The following is a 22,535-nucleotide window of genomic DNA, read 5'->3' as shown; positions in this document are numbered from 1 at the left end:
GACCATGGCTAAATAAATAAGTAAGCAAACTTTTTAGAAAAACATGTATTGGCATATACAGCAATGAAAATGAATAAACTGTGACTACCCAGAAAATGGCTGAACTGACAAAATGAAAATTTTAAAAATAAAAAGAAAGGCACCCATGAAAGGCAAGATCAGTTAGGGCAAGATCAGCAGGGTCTTCAGAGAAACAGAGCCAGTATCATTTTGTATATATTATACATAGGTTATTAATACACATACATCATGAAAGTGAAAGTTGTCTGACTCTTTGCAACCCCCTGGACTATAGCTCACCAGGTTCCTCTGTCCACGGAATTTTCCAGGCAAGAATACTGTAGTGGGAAACCATTTCCTACTTCAATGGATCTTCCCCACTCAGGGATGGAACCTGGGTCTCCTGTATTGCAGCCAGATTCTTTACCATCTGAGCCACTAGAGAACCCTGCAAAGACATATATATATATCTTTACACACACATCAACCAATATTCTACTCAGATATATATGTGTGAATACATAAATTTCTATGTCTACATGTACACATATATAGAGACAGAGAGTTGTATACACTTACATACAGATACACAACCCTCTGTCCAAGAGGGCTTCCCTGGTGGCTCAGCAGTAAAGAATCTGCCTGCAATGCAGGAGATACAGGAGACACGGATTCAACCCCTGAGTCAGGAAGATTCCCTGGAGGAGGGCATGGCAACCCACTCCAGTATTCTTGCCAGGAAAATTCCATAGACAGAGGAGCCTGGTGGGCTATGGTCCATGGGGTCACAAAAAGTCAGACACGACTGACGTGACTAAGCACATACACATGCATATAAAAATAATTATTATAAGGAATTGCTCACATGATTATGGCAGTTGAGAAGCCCCACGATCTGCCATCTGCAAGCTGAAGACCCAGAAGAGCTGGTGATGCAGTTCGGTTTGAATCCCAAGGCCTGAAACCAAAGGGCTAATGGTTCTAGTTCAAGCACAGGAGAAGACTGATGTCTCCGCTCAAAGAGTTGGGTGGAGAGTGAATTCTCCCACCTGCCATCTTTTTGTTCTATTCAAGGCCCTCGATGGATTGGATGAAACCCACCTACATTAGGGAGGGCAATCTCTTTACTCAATCTATAGCTTCAAATCCCATTCAGAAGCATCTGTACAGATACAACCAGAAAAAATGTGTAGCCAAAATATATGGACACCCTGTGATCCACTCAAATTGATGCATAAAATTAACCATCATAGGCAGGCTGCAATAGGAAGGAATAACCAGGAAAAAGCAAGTGAGATACTGGGTACCTGGAAATGCAGGAATCCAAGAAAAAGATTAGGAAGCAAGAATCACATCCTTTGTTCCCTTCACAGGATTTAACCTTGAGCAACCGCTTTGGGGTATTCAGTGTAAGAGGAGGTAAGAAATAAGAGTGAGTCCCCTCTGAGTACAGATGCATATTTTCAAGCCTACAAAAACAGTCAGTAACCAGTGAGATGCATTCTGTGAAAAGGAGAATGTCAGAGAAAGTACACATCAGCTGGAGAGCTAACATTTATTACTTACAAGTTAATGTCCTGGAGGGCCTTTCCAGGTGGCACTAGTAGTAAAGAATCCATCTGCCAATGCAAGAGATGAAGGAGACACAGTTTCCATCTCTGGGTAAAGATCATCCCCTAGAGTAGGAAGTGGCAACCATCCCAGAATTCTTGCCTGGAAAATCCCATGGACAGACTAACCTGGCAGGCTACAGTCCATGGGGCCGCAAACAGTTGGCCATGACTGAGCGACACACAATGTCCTGGAACTCCGCAAACCTCAGTCCGTTTTCCCCCCAAAATGGATTTAACAGACTTTTAGAGTTGTTTTGAGGATTAGCAGAATGACTAGTGAATAATAAATAATCAATTAATGTGAGCTGTATTAATAGCTGCTATAATCACACACACACACAGTGGCAAAAGTGTGGACCTTGGCCAAGGTCACCATCTCACACTCAATGAGTGAGATGACATATTTGACAAAGATCAACTCTTTGGTTGGTGACAAACATTCTGATCAGCTACTTGGCCATGGGGACAGAAATCCAATGCACTGATTCTTAGCCAACTTTGTGCAAAGTGCCAATGTTAGTTAAGCCAGTAGTTACTCAATAATGTAGGAATTAGCCCAGTCTGCACTTAAAACTCATATGTCTAAATATAACTGAAAACTGTCTACGGGGACCTATGGGTTATTTCCTTCCACAAGCTTGCTGGATTTTTGGTACCAATAGTAGCATGGAGTCCTACAGGGCACTTAAGAGAGGGTTTGTGAGCATCTTGTGCATTCTTCTGACAAGATTCTATAACCATATACAAATGATTTCGATATTATTTCACATTAATTATGCTTTCCATACTAACTTCACACAGATTCAGTCAGATGAACTGGTTTTCCAGCATCTTTGGGAAGAGCAATTCTCAACATCCGGAACCCGGATCAGTCAGCATGATTTGGAGCCCAATCTCACCTGGTAGGCACCCTCCAGGGCATCCCAGGATACAATGAATCAGAGTTTCTGTAAATGGAGCCCAGGAATCTTTATGTTTAACAAACTCCCTAGATAACTCTTATTCAGAGTGAAATTTAGGAAAACACTGGGTATAAGATATAAGGTGGTATGGCTAATGTTAGAATTAACATTCTAATATCACAACTTTTCACCTTCAAACTCTGTGGTTCAATGCTGTATACTATCAAGGGTGAAACAGATCACCAGCCCAGGTTGGATGCATGAGACAAGTGCTCAGTCAGGGCTGGTGCACTGGGAAGACCCAGAGGGATGGGATGGAGAGGGAGGCAGGAGGGGGGATCGGGATGGGGAACACATGTAAATCCATGGCTGATTCATGTCAATGTATGGCAAAAACCATTACAATATTGTAAGGTAATTAACCTCCAACTAATAAAAATAAATGAAAAAAAAAAACTCGGTGGTTGACATGCTATCAAAATCCAATCCCTTTCTTTGCCTTACATAAGAAAATTTTAGTTAATAGAATCATTCAAAAAATTAAACTCTTTTCTGTGCCTTCAGGTCAGCCTTCTGGATTCAATTTAACTGTAGATAATTGAAGAGCAGAAACACAGAGGGGGACGTTCAGTTGTGTAAAGGCTCTGATTTGTGACCACAAGTAACTTCTCTGCATGTTTCTGCTACCCCAGGGGTAGTTCTCAGATATGAGCTGTTCACCTTCCCCACAGTATACCCTCCCAAAATAGGGCTCATCATACATGCTCTGTATGGCCTTGCACACATGTCTTGCATACTTGGTGTCCTGCACTTGTCACTTCTCAGTTGGGGGAGTGCTAGGATTTCCTTAATTGACTAACTACGCACTTTCAGTCCACGACAGTCAGTTTTTGTGATTCTTTTTCTCTGTGATGTTTGATCTGACCATATTTACTGAAACGCAGTTTTACCTTTATTGAACTTAAAGGAAAAAACTGCACTTAACATTTTGTATTTTTTTCACTCCACTTTTCTTATAATAATCATTTTTATTACTTTTTCAAATACATAGCTGTGTCACAGATTTAAACAACACTCCTTCAGCTAAGACGGCTTGCAAGACGCTACGCCATTATCACATCTTGTCAACAACTTCAGACAAAACACAGTCCTAATTTACATGTTCTCACTTGCTAACTGCGAGGGGTTTATATCTCTGTGGGATCTTCCTGACTCTTATGCTTTCATCTGAGGGCTTCCCTGATTCTTTACCTGCAATGCAGGAGACACAGGAGATCCAAGCTTGATCCCTGCCTCAAAAAGATCCCCTGGAGAGGAGTCTGAGCTACAATTCAAAGGGTCCCAAAGAACTGGACACAACTGAGCGACTAAACAGACAGCCATGAGATTCTCTAGGTCTATAACTCTCTATGAATCCAGTTACATTTCATTTTCCTACAGGTAGATTATTAATTATCCATGACAAACTTTTACATCTAACTGACTTTTTGCTGCCTCTCCTCATAGCTCTTCCCCATCTCTCCCACTGTGAGACTGTGTGGGTTGAGAGAATATAGAACATTTTAATAATAGCCCAATCAAAATGTAATTAAGAAAGGTAACTGGCCCCCAAAACACCACATACTACATATCAAAGATAAATTCTAGATAATTCTTGCTGTCTCCTATTTTGAATTACCACTTCTTTCCCCCACTGAAAATTAAATATTTATATCAATATACTGAAGTATGCATTTCTTTCTGAACCTTCCTTATGTGCCTTATTATAATGCACATCACATTTTATTATTATAATCATTTGTGTACCATTCAGCTTCCTTGCTAAACATTTACCTTCACAAGAATGGGATTTGTTTCTGTCTTACCCCTGGGTTCTAGTGTTTAGATAGACTTTGACATATTAATAAATATCTATTTGATTGATGAGTGGATGGATGAATGAATTTCTTAGAAGAAGAAACATGGATTAGTCTTTTATTTTTTTATAGTCTTCTGAGTATTTCTTATCCATTACCTTCCTTTTAATCCATAATCTCTGAGCACAAATTATATAGTTTGAATAGAATCTAAGATATCATACGCCTGTTGAGGGAACCATAATTACAAGATGTCTCAGTTCTTTCTCAGCTTTTTGTAAAGTGCCAAATGCCCAACATAACTGTCATCTGTTACATATATTTCTGACAAGTTATCAGCCTCTCTCATTTGTTTTGGATTACCCATCATAAATTTTGCCTTTATGTTTTTATTGATGATCATATCACATCTCTGTTGCTTGTACTGCATAATCAGGGTTTGGGTTTTGTTTGTTAGTTTTTTTTTTTTTTAATGTATTTAGCCAGCAGGAGTTTAAATAGCAAAGTGTTTAAGAAATTATTTTTCTTCTCCAGAGAAAGTGTAGACAAAGCAAGTTGAAAGAGAGACCCAATTAAATAAACTTCTGTCTCTGGACACAAAATCCCAAGGTCTGCATGCTTCACACATAATATTAACAAGGCCTGCTTTTCTGGATTTACACTGCTTAGAGTAAGTAAGGAATGACATCACGATATGCATTACTCCCAGTGCTTTCAAAATGCACTGAGATGCTGAAAGTTTCCAAATGGCTTCTTTGTACGCTGTTAGGGACCATCTGGCTAGCTGGAGATAAACAAGTTTCAGCATATGGGTCCTAACACATACACAGCACTGCTTCACTAGTGCAGAAAATTAACAAAAGGTCACTCTCTTAATATGACAAATTCATGCTAAAGAAGCAGCACCATGTAGTGGAGAGCCTGCCCTAAGTTGCACACAGGAGACCTTAATTCCAGGTCCTTCCTGCCCACTCACTGCATGTGGCACTTGATCACACCAAGTTTCCTGGAGTTCCTCACCTGAAAGTTAAAAAGTACCAAGTCAACAGTGTCTTTACTCCCTCCCTTCCCTTAGATCCTTCCCTTTCTCTTTTTTTATTTCTTCCTTCCCATGAAGGAATATTTATCAGTGTTTTATTTAAAGTTATCAGCATAAAGGCCTTTAATCTCCTTCTTTAGGTTTCCTCCTAGGTATTGTTTTTGAAGTGATTTTAAACAGGATTGTTTTTTTGAATTTCTCTGATATTTCATTATTAGTATATAAAAGAAATGCAACAGATTTCTCCATATTATTCTTCTATCCCGCTACCTTGCTGAATTCACTTATTATTTCTCATGGCTTTTGTCTGGAGTCTTTAGTGTCTTCTGTATAGATTATCTTAGCATCTGCACACAATGACAATTTTACCTCTTCCCTTCCAATTTGGATACCTTTTCTCTTTCTTGTCTGATTACTGTCACTAGGACTTCCAGTACTACAGTGAATAGAAGTGGTGAGACTGGGCATCCTTATTTTGCTCCAGGTTTTAGCAGGAAGGCTTTCAGCTTTTCACTGTTGAGTATTACATTGCTTGTGAGTTTATCACTAATAGCTTTTATTATGTTGAGATGTGTTCCCTCTATACCCACTTTGGTGAGAGTATTTGTCATGAATAGATGTTAAATTTTTATCAAATGTTTTTTGCATATCTATTGAGATGATCATGTGGTTCTGTCTTGTGTTTTGTTAATGGGATGCATCACATTGATGCATTTGTGTAGGCTGAACCATTCTTGCAAGCCCTGGAATGAATCCAACTTGATTATGGTGTACTATCCTTTTTCTGTATTGTTGGATTCAGTTTGCTAAAATTTTGTTGAGGATTTTTACATCTAAATTCACCAAACCTATTGGTCTGTAATTTTATTTTTTTTTGGTATTGTCTGTCTGGTTTTGGTATCAGGGTGATGGTGGCTTTTAGAATGACTTTGGAAGTGTTTCCTCCACTTCAATCTTTTGAAATAGTTTGAGAAGGATTAAGTGTAAGTTCTTCCATTGAAAAGGAAACACTGATAAAGGAAATTGAAGATGATTCAAAGAAATGGAAAGATATCCCATTCTCTTGGATTGGAAAAATTCATATTGTTAAAATGACCATACTATGCAAAGCAATCTGTCACTCTAACGTGATCCCTATCAAGTCACCCAAGACACTTTTCACAAAACTAGAACAAATAATCCTAAAATTTATTCAGCATCACAAAGACTCAGAATTGCCAAAGCATTCTGTGGGGGGATGGAGGGAAGCTAGAGGCATAACCCTCCCAGACTTCAGACGATACTACAAAATTACAGTAATCAAAACAGTGTGGTATTGGGGCTTCCCTGGTGGCTCAGTGGTAAAGAATCTGCCTGCCAATGCATAAAACACAGGTTCAATCTCTGATCTGCGAGGATTCCACATGCCACAGAGCAACTAAGCCCATGTACCACAACTATTGAGCCTGGGCTCTACAATCTGCGAGTGGCAACTACTGAGTCCACGTGCCAAAACTACTGAAGCCTATGTGTCCTACAGCCTGTGCTTCACAACAAAAGAAGCCACCACAATAAGAAGCCCATGCACCACCAGTAGAGAGAAACCCCCATCCACTGAAACTAGAGAAAAGCCCACATAGCAATGAAGACCCTGCACAGCCAAAAAAAAAAAGTGTGGTACTGGCACCAAAAACATAGAGATCAATGGAACAGAACAGAGAGCCCATAAAGAAACCCATGGGCTTTGTAGGTGGTGCTATGGTAAAGAATCCACCTGCCAATGCAGGAAATGCAAGACGCCAGTTGGATCCCTGAGTCAGGAAGATCCCCTAGAGAAGGAATCGCAACCCCCTCCAGTGGAATTTTCTTGCCTGGAAAATTCCATAGACAGAGGAGCCTGGCTGGCGACAGTCCATGGGGTCACAGTCAGACACAACTGAATGACTGAGCATACACGCACAAAGAAATCCATATACCTATGGCCAATTAATCTTAGACAAAGGAGGCAAGAATATACAATGGAGAAAAGGTTGTCTTTTCAGCAAGCAGTTTGGGAAAGCTGGACAGCTGCATGTAAATCAATGAAGTTAGAACACACTGTAACACCATACACAATACATGACACCATAAAACTCCTAAAAGAGAACATAGGGAAAACCTTCTTGTACATAAATCAATGCAATATTTTCTTAGATTAGTCTCCCAAGGCAAAATAAATAAAAACAAAAGTAAACAAATGGGGCCTAATCACACTTAAAAGCTTTTGCAAAGCAAAGGAAACCATCAACAAAAAGAAAAAAAAAACCTACAGAATGGGAGAAAATATTTGCAAATGATGCAAACTGACAAGGGGTTAATTTCCAAAACATACTAACAACTTACACAATTTAATTTAAAATAAACAACCCAATCAAAAAATGGGCAACAAACATAAACAGACATTTCTCCAAAAAAGATATGCAGATGACCATGACATAAAAGCACATGAAAAGATGCTGTGTGTGTGGATATGTTAGTCACTCAGTCATGTCTGGCTCTTTGCAACCCCATCAACTGTAGTCCTCCAGGCTCCTCTGTCCATGGAATTTCCCAGGCAAGAATACTGGAGTGGGTAGCCATCCCTTTCTCCAAGGAATCTTTCCAACCTAGGGATCAAACCCAAGTCTCTTGCATTGCAGGCAGATTCTTTACCACCTAAGCCACCAGGAAAACCCAGAAAAGATGTGAAACATTGCTAATTATTAGAGAAATGCAAATCAAAACCACAGTGAAATATCACCTCACACCAGTCAGAATGGCCATCATCAAAAAGTGTACAAATAATAAACGCTAGAGAGAGTATAGATAAAAGGGAATTCCTCCACCGTTGGTGGGAATGTAAATTGGTACAACCTCTGTGGAGAACAGCATGGAGATTCCTTAAAGAACTTTAAAAATATCTACTATATGACCCAGCAATAAGGATACATGCACCCAGTGTTCACTGCAGTGCTGTTTATAATAGCCAAAGCATGGAACTTGCATCCATCAACAGATGAATGGACAAAGATTGGATACACAAACACACACACATACACACACACACACTAGCTTGGTGCAAAAGTAGCTGGTTTTACATTGTTGAACTTTGCTGTTTGATATTGGAATACATTCTTAAATAAATGTCATTATGTTATACATTATTTTAGTGAGCATTTCTCACTTTATGTTTTTTTGCTAATGACTAATTACTTGCTGTTCATTTTATATTTGTCTTAAACTATAGAAATGATATAGACAAAAGGAAATTTGAGTGATTTTTTAATTTCAGTTCAAAACGGGTCATAAAACAGCAGAGACAACTTGCAGCATCAACAATGCATTTGGCCCAGGAACCACTAATGAATGAGAGTGCAGTAGTAGTTTAAGAAGTTTTGTAAAGGAGAAAAGAGCCTTGAAGATGTGGAGCATAGTGGTCAGCCAGCAGAAGCTGACAAAGACCAATAGAGAGTAATCATCAAAGCTGATCCTCTTACAACTACACGAGAAGTTGCCAAAGAACTCAACATTGACCACTCTACGGTCATTCAGCATTTGAAGCAAATTGGAAAGGTGACAAAGTTCGATTAAGTGGGTGCCTCGTGAGATGACAGGAAATAAAAAACTTGTTGTTTTAAAGTGCCATCTTTTATTCTATGCAATGACAATGGACCATTTCTCAATGGGATTGTGACATGCAACAAAAAGTCGAATTTATATGACAATTAGCCATGACCAGCTCAGTGGTGAGACTGAGAAGAAGCTCCAAAGCACTTCCCAAAACCAAACTTGCACCAAAAAATAGGTCATGGTCACTGTTTGGTTGTCTGCTGCTGGTCTGATCCACTACAGCTTTCTGAATCCCAGCAAAACCATTTCATCTGAGAAGTATCTCAGCAAATCAATGAGATGCACCGAAAACTGCAATGCCTGCAGCCAGCATTGGTCAACAGAAAGGGCTCATTTCTTCTCCACAACAATGCCCAATTGCACGTCACACAACCAATGCCTCAAAAGTTGAACGAACTGGGCTAGAAAGTTTTGCCTCATCCACCATACTCACCTGACCTCTCACCAACCGACTACAACTCCTTCAAGCATCTCACCACTGTTTGCAGGGAAAGTGCGTCCACAACCAGCAGGAGGCAGAAAATGCTTTCCAAGAGTTCATTAAATCCCGAAGCATGGATTTTTACATTACATGAAAAACAAACTTACTTCTCATCAGCAAAAACGTATTGATTGTAATGGTTCCTGTTTTGATTAATAAAGAGGTACCTGAGCCTAGTTATAATCATTTAAAATTCATGGTCTGAAACTGCAATTACTTTTGTACCAACCTAATACATACACACTACATTACCATTCAGCCATAAAAAGAATTTGCAGTAATCTGGGTGAACTGAGAGAATATCATACCAAGTGAAATAAATCAAAGAAAGACAAATTTTATATGATATCACTTACATGTGTAACCTAAGAAATATTACAAATGAGTCCATTTATAAAACAAACAGACTCAGACATAGAAAAGAAACTTATGGTTATCAAAAGGGAAAGGGACGGGGGAGATGAATAAATTAGAGGAGTATGAGATAAACAGATAAATACCACTATATGTAAGATAAATAAGCAACAATGATTTATTGTATATTATAAGGAACGATATTCTTTATCCCAGGAATGCAAGGATTCTTTAATATCCGCAAATCAATCAATGTAATACACCTCATTAACAAATTGAAAGATAAAAACCATATGATAAAAACCATATCTCAATAGATGCAGAAAAAGCCTTTGACAAAATTCAACATCCATTTATGATAAAAACTTTCCAGAAAGCAGGAATAGAAGGAACATGCCTCAACCTAATAAAAGCTATATATGACAAACCCACAGCAAACATTATCCTCAATGGTGAAAAATTGAAAGCATTTCCCCTAAAATCAGGAACAAGACAAGGGTGCCCACTCTCACCACTACTATTCAACATAGTTTTGGAAGTTTTGACCTCAGCAATCAGAGCAGAAAAAGAAATAAAAGGAATCCAGATAGGAAAAGAAGAAGTGAAACTCTCACTGTTTGCGGATGACATGATCCTCTACATAGAAAACCCTAAAGACGCTACCAGAAAATTACTAGAGCTAATCAATGAATATAGTAAAGTTGCAGGATATAAAATTAACACATGATATTTAATACCTTATAATAAGTTATAATGAAAATAAGTTGAAAAAATAAATATATAACTGAATCACATTATTGTAAACATGAAACTAACATAAAATTATAAATCAACTATACTTCAATTTAAAAAAGAAACATTTTTTACCTTCTATATAAGTTCCAAGCATGGGGCTTGGTGCTAGGAATATTGGTTAAAAAAAAAAAGACACAGTTCATGCCCTTGAAGAATTACTAAACAATGAGAAAACATACATAAAATCAATAACTGAGAACAGGAAATTCCAGGCAGAGGAGAAAAGCATTTGTAAAGATACTCAGGGAGGAGCATGGACTGTTTAAAAAATTCCATAGATTTGTAAACATTTCTATCCATTGAATTGAGAACTCACAGGACAATTGAAATGCTAAAAGGAAAATTCTCATCATCCCCAGATGCCTCAGACATTATTTATTATATTTGTTGTTACTGTTGTTTAGTCGCTAAGTCATGTCAGACTCTTTTGCGACCCCATGGTCTGTAGCCCGCCAGGGTTCTCTGTCCATGAAATTCTCCAGGCAAGAATACCAGAGTGGGTTGCCATTTCCTTTTCCAGAGGATGTTCCCAACAAGATATCAAACCTGAGTCTCCAGCAGAGATTGAACTTGCGTCTGTTACATTGGTTGGCAGATTCTTTAACACTGAGCCACCAGGAAAACCTATTATTACTACAATAGCATAAATTATTTGAAAAATTGCCTGAATTTTCTCTTTGTCTTGTTGAGGTAATGCCTATAATCGATGAATCTAATAAAATTACATGAAAATACGATCATCAAAAACATTTACAGGCATCTCAGGCACATGACACCATGGTAAATGCTTTAAGAATTTATGAAACAGTTTCCAGAAAATCTAGGTTCTATGAGTGCCTCCTGTTTAATATTTACAAAATAAAATTAAACACTAAGGCAACAGTCACTAAGTTACTTCTTACAAGTATGCCACTTCACAAGTGTCAATTCCCAATATTCGGTCTTACCAGAAAATAACTGATATCCTAGAGTCAGAGAGAGATTAGTTATAATAGTCACTGTTGCTGAATAGTCCAAAAATACATATAAAATTTTTAAGTGATTTCCCCAATTCTTAGTTAAAAGCTGTACCTTTGGTACAAATTACATCATAGGTGAAATAGTATAAATTCTTTGACATTTTTTCTCATTCTCTCCCAGTTTCTACTTTTTCTTTTCCTTTGGCTGCTAGGCAAGGAATGTACAGTATCCAGTGACCAGCCACTGTAACCAGAATGAGGCAGAGAGTTCAAGGGCCAAGGTGTTCAAGTCAGGCAGGATAAAGAACCGATTTTAATAACTAAGGTCCTAATTTAAAAAATTAAACACATATGAAAACCTGAATCAATCCAATTAACCATAAGGCCCTGCCTTAAACTACAGGAAAGAAACATGTCACTCCTTACAAATCTCTCTTGTGCTTACTATACTATATGGTGACAAGCTGAGAAAAGTCTGCCTTCTGATGTAAATTCCTCAAAAGTAAGGACTTGCTTTACCCATCCTGGTTCCCTCAGTGTCCACAGTGCTGAATGCAGCAGGAGCCTAACAAATGCTTATTAATCAAATCAAGGCATGAACGGTCACTATTTTTAAGAAGTTACAAAACGGATGCAATTAATTGCAGAACTATCTTAGCTACCTGTTAGGATTGCAGCAAATACATAAAGTTTGCCATTCTGTTATTCTACGTAGAGTGACATTTGTAACATCAGACCATCAATTAAAAGTCATTATTTAAGTTGCTTTATTACAGCTACAAATAAACTTTATTTGATGTAATGTAATAAAACATTTTCAAATTTAACAACATTTACCTGACCAGAATGAATCATTTAAATTATGGATATAAGTATATACAGTTACTTCAGCAAACCCAGAGTTCAGGAATTGGTACAAGCTTTATCAGAAAGAACAGTGCCCACCTCCCCTTTCAGAGAGGCAGACCCTTCCTCGGGTGTGGTAAGAAGCAAAGTCAGTGAAAGTTGGAAGAAATCTGCCATCCACGCTGGAATTCCACATTATCCTGTGAGAAAACAGCTACACATATTGCAGGAAAATAATATTCTCTTTCCATTCTCTCTTGTCAAATGAAGGTTTGCCTTCATTTTGTCCCTTTAGAGGTACTCTTCTCTGATCTACTTTCTGTCTCCCTAACTCATACATATTACATAGAACCATTTAAAAAAAAAATGCCAAGTACAAAGGGAACTTTTCCATGTCCTGACCTGCCCTGAATATCTATCACTTTGGGGAGGGACAGGGGAGAAGAACAGAATTGACCAGGCACACATGTGATTTCAGATACAGAGAACACAAATACCAACCCTCTAGAAGGAACAGAATGGTACTCCAGAGGCTTCCCAACACTGCCCCAGGTGACCTCTGGGGCACACATACAATGCTGCTCAATGAGAATTAGCACAAGGATGCTCTATCTCCAAAAGCATCACAGCCTTGCATGGAAACCCCATTATTACCATCCTTCCTCCCCCAAACCTCACAGTTAGGAGCCAGCCCGCAGGCCCACAGCACCCAGGTGTAAAGGACAGTCACAAGTTCTGTGCCAACCATCATGTTCATGTCCAGGGCAGGGAGGCAGCCCTCGCTCTCCATCCAGGGAAAACTCCTCACAGGAGGAATGCCCCTCCCCTCTCAGGAGCCCCCAGGAGAAGATTGAGCGTGATTAAAAAAAAAAAAAAAACTTTATTCAGCTTTTAAGATTCTCTCCATCCTGAGCTCTGTTCCTGAGTTACTCCAGAACGAGAGGCGAGTTAACAAAGAAAGGAGGCTGGTGGGGACGTCAGAGGGACCCTGCAAAAAAGCCAAACTGTTTGACAGAAGCTTTGAACAGACACTGCTCTGGGAGATCATTTGTAGTAGCTGATGACAGGGTTCTGTTTTCTAATGTGGACATGCAATGTATTCATCACTAGGCTTACCACAGTGGGCTGAGGAAAACACCCTCTGTCCCACAGCAAAATACATCTGTCTCATGAATGATTCCTGAATATTCACCACAAGGCCTAGACTCAAAAGCATGGGAAGTATGCATGGGAACTTCTTCATTTGCACAGACTTGAACAGAAGCAAAGCACCAGAAACTGTGTTCTTTCTGGAACTCAGTTCTGTGTGTGCGCTTACAGCTGAGCCGATCAGGCCATTTCCACGTGCACACAATAGCACGGATCCACAGAACACCATCCCTCTCACGATACACTCTGAACAGTGGATATACTTTGCTGGTCATGTCTTAGCCTTCCCAAGAAAGGACAGACGCCGCATTCCATTCCGAAGTCTCAGCAAATGATTGCATTCTGTTTCCACCTCTGTCTTGCCTTGTTTATTTCATCTCCATTATTCTGCTTTTGATCATGAATCATGACTTTTTTTTCTACAGTAGTCAGAGTTTTGTCTACAGAGAGAGAGAGAGAGAGAAAGAGGACGCAAGAAAATGATTTAGCAGAACTGTAATTGTGAGTTCTTGTTTTGTGGTGGGTGGATTTAATTCTTACAACATTTAATAATTTGAATTATTTGTGGTTTCTAAGGGGATATGAGCATCTAAGGGGGAAGAAAAAGTGCTATGACTCTTGCCGTACATTTCGTAACATCTACAAGTTGCAGAGGCCTTAATATATTTGCAAACCAGCTCCAGATAACCCATTTAGAAGTTCACTTTTATAATACAGCCCCAAATGGCTCTATTCTCAATAATCCTTTCAAAATACGACGGCATTTGTTGTGCCCAAAAAGAATGATGATGACTACAATGGGAAGTGTCCTCCCCTTCAAACTTAGAAGGGTGCATTACAGTAAACCTTGTGTGCAGAGACTGAGAAGCCACTCCTTCCTAGCTTCCTTCCTCCCAGATTCACAGAAATGGCATGAGTCAGGAGAAGTCTTGGCCAACAGCTGAAGGAAAGTCCCTTTCTCCTTAGTGTAGAACCAAATCCCTCCAGATAAACTCCTCTAACTCAGTACCTTCACAGGACATCTCAACTTACCAAACTACATCTGTGTGTGTGCTTGAGAGCTGGATCTAAGAGGGTTCGGGGCCTCTGCCTCCCCATCCCACTGAAAGTGCCTCCTCACGTGGCTGTCAAGACTTGATGAGTGAGTCTCCCTGGTGACAGGATCAGTTTCTCCATAAGACACCAACTCTTGATTTGTTCGTTACCCCCACCATGGTGCCTGAGGGGAAGCACCACGCTCTGGCTTTGACCCACGGCTCCAGGCTGCTGGGTAGCTAGGAAAATGCACTGAGAAAAGGCTGCATCCCCACCGGGGCTCCACATTTATTCTTGTCCCAGGGCCTCTGCCTCTTCTCCCCACAGAGGAGACCGCAGTTCCTCTGAGGCTCACAGCAGCTCATGAGCTTTCCTGAGTCCCACCAGGCTCTAGCACCATCTCTGAAGCTCCGCTTTCCTCACAACCTACCTGTTAGTCAGTTTCCAAACGTCCAGACATCCTTGGTCTCTTTCCTAGTCTGAATGCCCGCCTTCCTCAGGCAGGCCTCATCACTCTTACATTGGTCTCCTACCCATTTCCCTTCTCCTATTGTGATACACTAGATCTTTTCTCCCCCCAGATCAAAAACCTTCATTTCTCTCCCTGCCCACTTTGCCCACATGCCCTCCAAGTCGACCCAAATCTACCCAGCTTCCAGGTCGTACTGAAGACACGGCCAAGGGTCTTATTGTGTCTCTGTCCATTTCTAAGTCCCTCGGTCCATACTGTCCCCTCTTCTTGGAGTAGCCCCCAAGCCACCTCCACCCCTGCCATCCCTTAATCCTACTCTTTATTCAAGACCCACTCCCAAAGATCATCTCCTTCATGATTTCCATCATGGATATTTTCTTCCTAAGACATCCCCCTGAGGCTTATTTTTCTTGTAGACATGTTTATACTGCTTGATTTTATCTTGGGCTGTGTGTATTTACTGTCTACTAAGAAAACAAACAAAAATATTAGAAAGAAGCAAGTGAGGTCAATTGCCTGTCTTTCTTAAAGAGATGCTGCAAAGTTAAAATGTAGGCAAATACAAAGCAGGAAGTGAACAAGCTATTATTAGTACTAATTGATGATTTAATAAAAATAAAGAGTTGAATTCCAGCTAGTTAATGATGAGGAAAATACTACTCCAGGGAAATAAAATTAATGAAACAACCAACTTTTTGTTTGGCTTTGTCTTTAAGACAGCATCCTACCACAGACATCCAGGGTTTCAAGAGCCGTGATGTTTCTTCCCAATTTTCAACAGGACCCATTTCATCTTATTTTTTTTTAATCACTCCTAAGTGATTCCTTGCCCATAAAGACAAGGCAGATTCACTCTGAACTCCTAAGCTTCAGTACTCACCATGGAGCAGCATTCAGGACAAGAACTCAAGGTGACTCCACTATAACTGCAATGGACAGGGACTGTAAGAGTCTCTTTGCTAGGAAGAAGGGAGAAGGGAAGGCAGAGCTACTTGAAAACAATATCATGAAATTTTTTTACACGGGAGTATTTTAGAAATTGCTGTTCAATATTGTTCACAGTAATGGTGTTGAAGAACAAAAGTCATCCAAATGTGACACTTAAAAGCCATTTAGCATTTTGGCAATTCAAAGCAAATCCATAAATAAAGTTATCAAATTAAAAAAAAATGTTCTGCTTCTATTGCATTATCACATTTGGTTTTATATTATCAGTATTTGAATACTTGTGAAAAGGTGACAAAGACTGTAATTTAGGGTAGTGCATTATAATTACAATGAAGTATTTATAGCCTTTTCCCTCTATTCACTCCCTAGCCAAGGAAGACTCCCTAGTGCCTGCCAGACTCCTGAGCCTCTCGTTATGCTGATCAAAAAATGGGGAAATATTTGGAAGTAGCAATACACAATTGAGTAGATTGTTTATACAGGAAAGGAGGAAAACTATTATATAGGAGGAAAAAATAAAGCCAAGAAGATGGAGTTGGGGCAAAAGTAAAAGAGACTAGAACCTAGGCAGCCGGGGGGTGGGGGGTAGGGGGAGAGGAGGCTGGAGAGATTGGAATAAGCAGCCCAGAGTCTCTAGGTTGGCCAAGAAATGTGTGTGCCAGAAAGTCAGGGAGGGGAACAAGGCTTGTAAGATTTGCTGTGAGCTATGGACTGGATGCCAGATCATTATTCCAGAGACTCCAGTAGAGTTAGGATTGATTTGGGTTAGCCAGCTGGTGTTTACTTGAATGCAGCTGTGCAGAGCATGGACCATAGGGGGAGTTCTGGCTGCTAGTCATTTACGAGCCACCACTCCCACCATGTCTACAGCCACCCCGGCCCACTGGATCTGTGAGCTTCCAGAGGCAAGGACTGTCACTTACTTGTCCTTCTATCACTGCCATGCCTGGCGCCAGGCCTTGTACATAACAGGCTCTCAAATGTTTCTGGAGGAAACAAGCCAATGAAGAGATGCCTTAATTCCAGCCTCTATCTTCTAATTCATTCCACTTGATACCACCAAATCAGTCTCATGGTTTTGGTGACTCCGTTTTCCTTACTTGCAGGGATTTGGTCAATGGCTTCCTTCTGCCCACAGGAGGATTTCTCAACCTTGGCATTATGGACATTTTGGGCTGGGTAACTCTTTGCTGTGGGGGCTGCCTGAGTAAGACAGGATGTTTAGCAGTATCCTCAGTCTCTACCCACTAGATGCTAGGAGGTCTTCCCCTTCCCTAGCTGAGGCAACCAAAAACATCTTCAGACTTTTTCAAATATCCCTGGAGTGCAAATTAACCCTGATTGAGAACCATTTGCCTACACTAAAAATCCCTAAAATTTCTGGGACTGGAATGGAAGATCCTTCATAATTTACTTTATTTGATCTTTCCATTATGATCTCTAAATCTCCCCTACAACAATGCTTAGCTTCAGTCAACCTGTCCCTTGCATAAATTCTCACATCAACACCTCTATAGGAAATGTCCCCTTCAGGAGGAATGCCATCTCCAGTCTCCTGTAGTCATAAATGCTTTGACCCTGATAGTCATATTTGAGCCCATATCCTTCAAGAAGTATTCCCTGGTCAGAGGTAAGGAAATCACGGAGTTATTTTCCTCTTCTTTGAATCCTATAGCTTTTCCTGTCTCCAACTTTCCTTGGGTTCTCAACACAAAAAGAGTAAATGAGCTTGTGTGTGTGTTTACATCTAGTCTGTGTGATAGAAATGCACACACTATGGCAAGAAAGACATCGTATGTTTTCTGTATCCTCCTCAATGCCTGACACAGTTATAAACAAGAATTTAAAAATGAGTCCTCCCACATTAGAACTGAAAAGAAAACTGCTTGCCATAGAATTTTTTAAATAGCAGCTATTCCAACTAATTAGAAATTTCCCAGAGTTAATGAATACTTAGGTCCATCATCCCAAATGATTTTAACATTCCATAATTCTAAATAAAATCAATAATTAAAAATTTAAACAGAAAGAGATGTAATGAGGACACAATCATTTTCTGAGACCAGGGGAGAGCAAACTATGACTTGTAGGCCAAATCCAGATTGCCACCTGGTTTTGTAAATAAAGTTTTATTTGTATACCACCATATTCATTGGTTACTTGTGTCTAGGACTTGTTGCTCACTACAAAGACGGAAACAAGTATTTTCAGTGGAGACCATATGGCTAGAAAAACAAACTATTCACCATCTGGCCCTTCACAGTGAAAGTTTGCTGATCTTTGTCTTAGATTAACAGAAAAACTAAGACCTGAGACTCCACACTAGCTAAAGATGCAGAGGCAAATATCTTTTGATGTTATGTTAGCTGATATAAATACTTTTATAAAAGTCATAGCAGCATGGAAGATTAAAATGCATTTGAAAACAGATGTCCTGCACTCAAATTCAGCTCCCCAAGTAAGACTTCGAAAAATTATCTGACCTCCCCAACAGAACGAAGATAAAGGAAACCAACCGCCCATAAGGTTTTAAGAATTAAATGGCATAATTCACATGGAGTGCTTAGAAGAATATCTGAGAGTGAATCATCAATAAATGTGGGTAACTATTATCTTAAACTGGAAAATCTGTTTGTGTGATGTTTGAAGAATTAGCATTTTTTGAATTATCTGAATTATGTGTGAATTATTAGCTAAAGTAACTGATAAAATTATCCTCGAGTTCTTTGACTGTGTAGAAGGAAAACTTACACAGTGGTGTTTTCTAGTTCAGCACCTCAGTGGTTCTTTCCTAGTTTCTACACTGGCTGCTTAACTGGACCCCCTGCCATTTATTTTATCTGCCCTTCTCACTGTTACCAGAGAGACTCTCTTCAAACACATCTTTCAGCATGTTACTCCTGGGAGCTGAAACCAACACACTTTCCTGCTCCTGTGCTGAACAACTCTGAAGCCAGGCAAAAGAACCCAGCACTTGTTACAGGAAATAGTTGCTTCTAAAAGATAAGACTGCACACCAACTGAACTAGCTTACCCCTCAAGACTGACAATTTGCTCATTAAAACTGGCTTCAAGGTCCTCACTCAGCTGTACCCACCCATCCAAAGCTATCACATCATAAACTCTGCCCAGTCCTCACCTCTCTGCCCTAACACTACCCAGCCCAAGCTCCAAAACTCTATCAATAACCTTTGTTTATTTCCTCACCAGAGAAATGACCAAGCCTCTGTCAAGGAGGTGTCCTCTTAAACTGTAGTAAGTCTAATAAACTTAACTTACTCCTATTAATGGGTTTTTCTGAACACCTTCTTAGTGAACTGATGGTTAAAATCCCCAGCTCAAAACATCCACAAGCTCATTGCTACTATAGACTGAAGTCGTCTGACAAGTAGTGTTACACAATAGTTAAGAGCCCATGCATTGGGCTGATTCATACCACATCTACCACTCGGGACTATGTAATCTTAGGTTGTTAATTTATGTCCCAAGCCTGTTATTCTTCTGAAAACTGGGGGTGCCAGAAGCAACTAGTTTACAGGTAGAATGATAAACACCATGACAGCATCTGGTAGGTATTCAATAACTGTTAGAAATTATTACTTTGATTATCTGTTATATGTCAGGCACTGTACTAGATTCTACAAACAGAAATTTGGCTAAGACATGGCTCTTTCCCTGAAGGAATTTAGAACCTGGTCCTGGTGGATAAACGCTAGTGATTGATTCAATAAGAATCTTATAAACCTGGAAAGATCCTTGGTAATACAGGTCACTCATTGCATATATTCTGAAACCAAAAGACTGTATTCTTTTATAATGAAATTTTATTTATTTTTTGATGCAACATGGGGAATTTCCCCAACCAGGAATCAAACCTGTGTCCCCTCCAACGGAAGTTCAGAGTCTTAACCACTGGACCACCAGGGAAGTCCTTGTATTCTTTCAAAAAAAAAAAAATCTAATTTTTTATTATGAACAAGCTCTTATGTACAAAACAGGGTATAGAATAGAAGTAAAAATAAATACCTGTGAAGCTATTTCACAGCTCAAGAATTAGCATATCTGTAGTCTTACAACTTTGAGTTCCTAGGACAGGAAATGATGATCTCTGGTTTCCCTTATCCATATTAGGGAGATGTTTCTGCCTCCTTCATCCTGGTGATGAGTTAGAGAACAAGCTGAGTTCCTTGAGGTTTTCCGAGTCGTTTGGGGTGTATCCTAGTTGGGAGCCCTGGAATCTACCATAACCCATGAGGGCACTTTGGGACCCTATTCCCCTGAGATAGCTGAGAGCACAGAGGTCTCCTTGGCCACCTTGATTACACATAAAAGCAGTCTAGTATATGGAGAGCATCTGGAGGTAAGATTCACATGATGTGGGATCTAGACCCAGAGGTACCGGTAATCACTGCATGATAGCTCACTCGCCATGACCCAATTATGTCTTCTGTCAAAGGAAGGGGCTGGACACGATGACTGGGAAGGTCCTTCTCAGCTACAGTGGCCCAAGGTTCTCTGGCCAATTCCAAAGAACAAGGTTCAGTGAAGAGGGACACCTCTTGTCTCACATTCAACACTGATCTATTCTCTAACCAGCACCTTCTATTTCCTCAATCTAGTTTATTTCCCCTCAGTTTTCAAATATGAAAATGTCTCCTCTACCTCAAATTTAAAACAAAATCTTCACTGGACCTGATGACTTTGCTATGTCGTCTCCTTCTTCACAAAACCAAATTAATCCACATGTGTGTTATATTTCCTTATCACCATTGGCTCTTGGCGGTCCTTTTTCAGATTCCATCGTCCTATTGTAATTGCGTCTTGAAAAGTCACTACTTGCCTCCTAGACAAACTCAACACTTCTCTATCAGTTCCCAACTCCTAAAGCTGGGTAGCGCTTTCTGAAAACTCTGTATCTATCTAGACTTCGCTCCACCCTGGCATTTCCCCACACTAACCACTCCCTACTGCCTCAGACTACTTCTTGTATCTTTACTAGATATAAGAGTAATAGCAACTAAAATGATAATGTTACAAGAATTAGAGCTCTAAGGACCTAAGGTGAATGCTACTTTCAGAGAAAGGAGGAAAAACATCACCTTCCTTGTCAGCCATGGCATCAACTGTGATTCATCAGCAAATCAGTCTCTTCTTCCAATCCACCTGAATACCTATCTTTGGCTTTTGGAACTCTATGGGGTGGAAGACTAGAGTACAGTGTTCTGGACTCAAATCTGATACACTTGGGAGGAAATAAGATGGCTACTGGTTCTGGAAGCTTCCTGCCATGTGCTTCAGAAAGGAGTTCCATGAGAGGGTTGGGGGATAGAAGGAAAACAGCGATAAATGACCTTACAGCACAAGCTCAGGTCTCTCAGGCCTCTCGGCGAGCTTCAGGGCCTCGTGCATGCCTGCGGCTGACAGCTTCCGGTTGATATTCCGGTATTGGCATTGGAGCAGGCTGCGGTAGGTGGTCCTCAGGTCCCGGTTGAAGAAGGCATATATAAAGGGGTTTATGAGGGAGTTTGCATAGCCCAGCCACAGACATGTCCTCTCCACCCACAGTGGGATGCAGCTGCAGGCGATGCCGCAGATGAAGGGCCTGGCGGTCGAGAGGAGGAAAAACGGCAGCCAGCACACGGTGAAGGCCCCGACGATGATGCCCAGGGTGGTGGCTGCTTTCTGCTCCCTCTTAAAGATGGAGATGTTTTTCCTTTCGTGTTTGAGGAGTCTCGAAAGGTTTGCACACTCCTCTACCTCCTTCTGAAGCTTCACCATGCCATTGAGGGAGATGACGCTGTCAGGCTCCTCTGGCCGGGGGAAGCCAGGGAACTTGTGTTTGGCGGCGCTCTTCCTGGCGGCTTTGTAAATCTGGTAGTACATGAAAAGCATGACAGACATGGGGATATAAAATGCCACTGCGGTGGAGTAAATTGTGTAGCCAAAGTCCTGGCTGATCAAGCACACCTTGCCATCATTGACGTTCTGAGCCCAGCCGAAGAGCGGCGGTAAAGTGATGGAGGCAGACAGAAGCCAGACGGAGAGGATCATCTTGGCCATGCACTTCCCGTTCTGCCTCACGGGGTATGTCAGCGGCCTCGTGATACCAAGGTACCTGAGAGAGAAGTGGGAAGAGAACATGATCACAACTGATCAACTGGGGGGTACCACTAGCGAGGGGCTAGGCTGTGAACCTAGTAGTTCCTTTCCTTACAGTCCCTTCTAGGCAGGCATCCGTCTTCCCATTTCACAGAAAGGTAAACTAAGGCTCTGAGAGGCTGTGTATTTTATTCCAGGTCACAAAGCCAGCCAAAGGCACTGCCAGCACTCAGCCTGAGCCCTCTGCCTGTAAGGCTGGGCCATGTTCTTTTCATACCTTGCAGCCTCCCATAGTCTGTGTGGTCAAGGAACCAAAGACTCAACATCCGCCTTCACCCCATGACTGCTGCCACTGAAATC

At 40.6% G+C, this 22,535-nt stretch overlaps 1 protein-coding gene across 9 annotated transcripts in view; it reads right to left on the bottom strand.

Moving 5' to 3' along the window:
* Window positions 1-22,535, bottom strand: part of HTR7 (5-hydroxytryptamine receptor 7) — a 109,296-nt gene that overhangs the window by 8,020 nt on the left and 78,741 nt on the right. Inside the window, exons 2-4 of one of the 9 annotated variants that reach the window (XR_006270791.1) lie at window positions 21,433-22,191; window positions 20,103-20,231; window positions 10,746-14,061 (exon numbers count right to left, since the gene is read on the bottom strand). Coding sequence is in view for 6 of the 9 variants with exons in the window: in XM_043476029.1 (XP_043331964.1) it covers window positions 14,019-14,061; window positions 21,433-22,191 (802 nt within the window). In the remaining 3 variants the exon portion in view is untranslated. Of the gene's footprint in view, window positions 1-428; window positions 449-10,745; window positions 14,062-19,932; window positions 20,232-21,175; window positions 22,192-22,535 lie in introns of those variants that run through there. The other 8 variants (XM_043476034.1, XR_006270793.1, XM_043476033.1 and 5 more) reach the window with 8 other exon arrangements.

Source organism: Cervus canadensis, chromosome 8 (genome assembly GCF_019320065.1).
Source record: "Cervus canadensis isolate Bull #8, Minnesota chromosome 8, ASM1932006v1, whole genome shotgun sequence".
NCBI classification, from domain to species: domain Eukaryota; kingdom Metazoa; phylum Chordata; class Mammalia; order Artiodactyla; family Cervidae; genus Cervus; species Cervus canadensis.
This window is presented reverse-complemented; position numbering and strand designations above follow the sequence as displayed.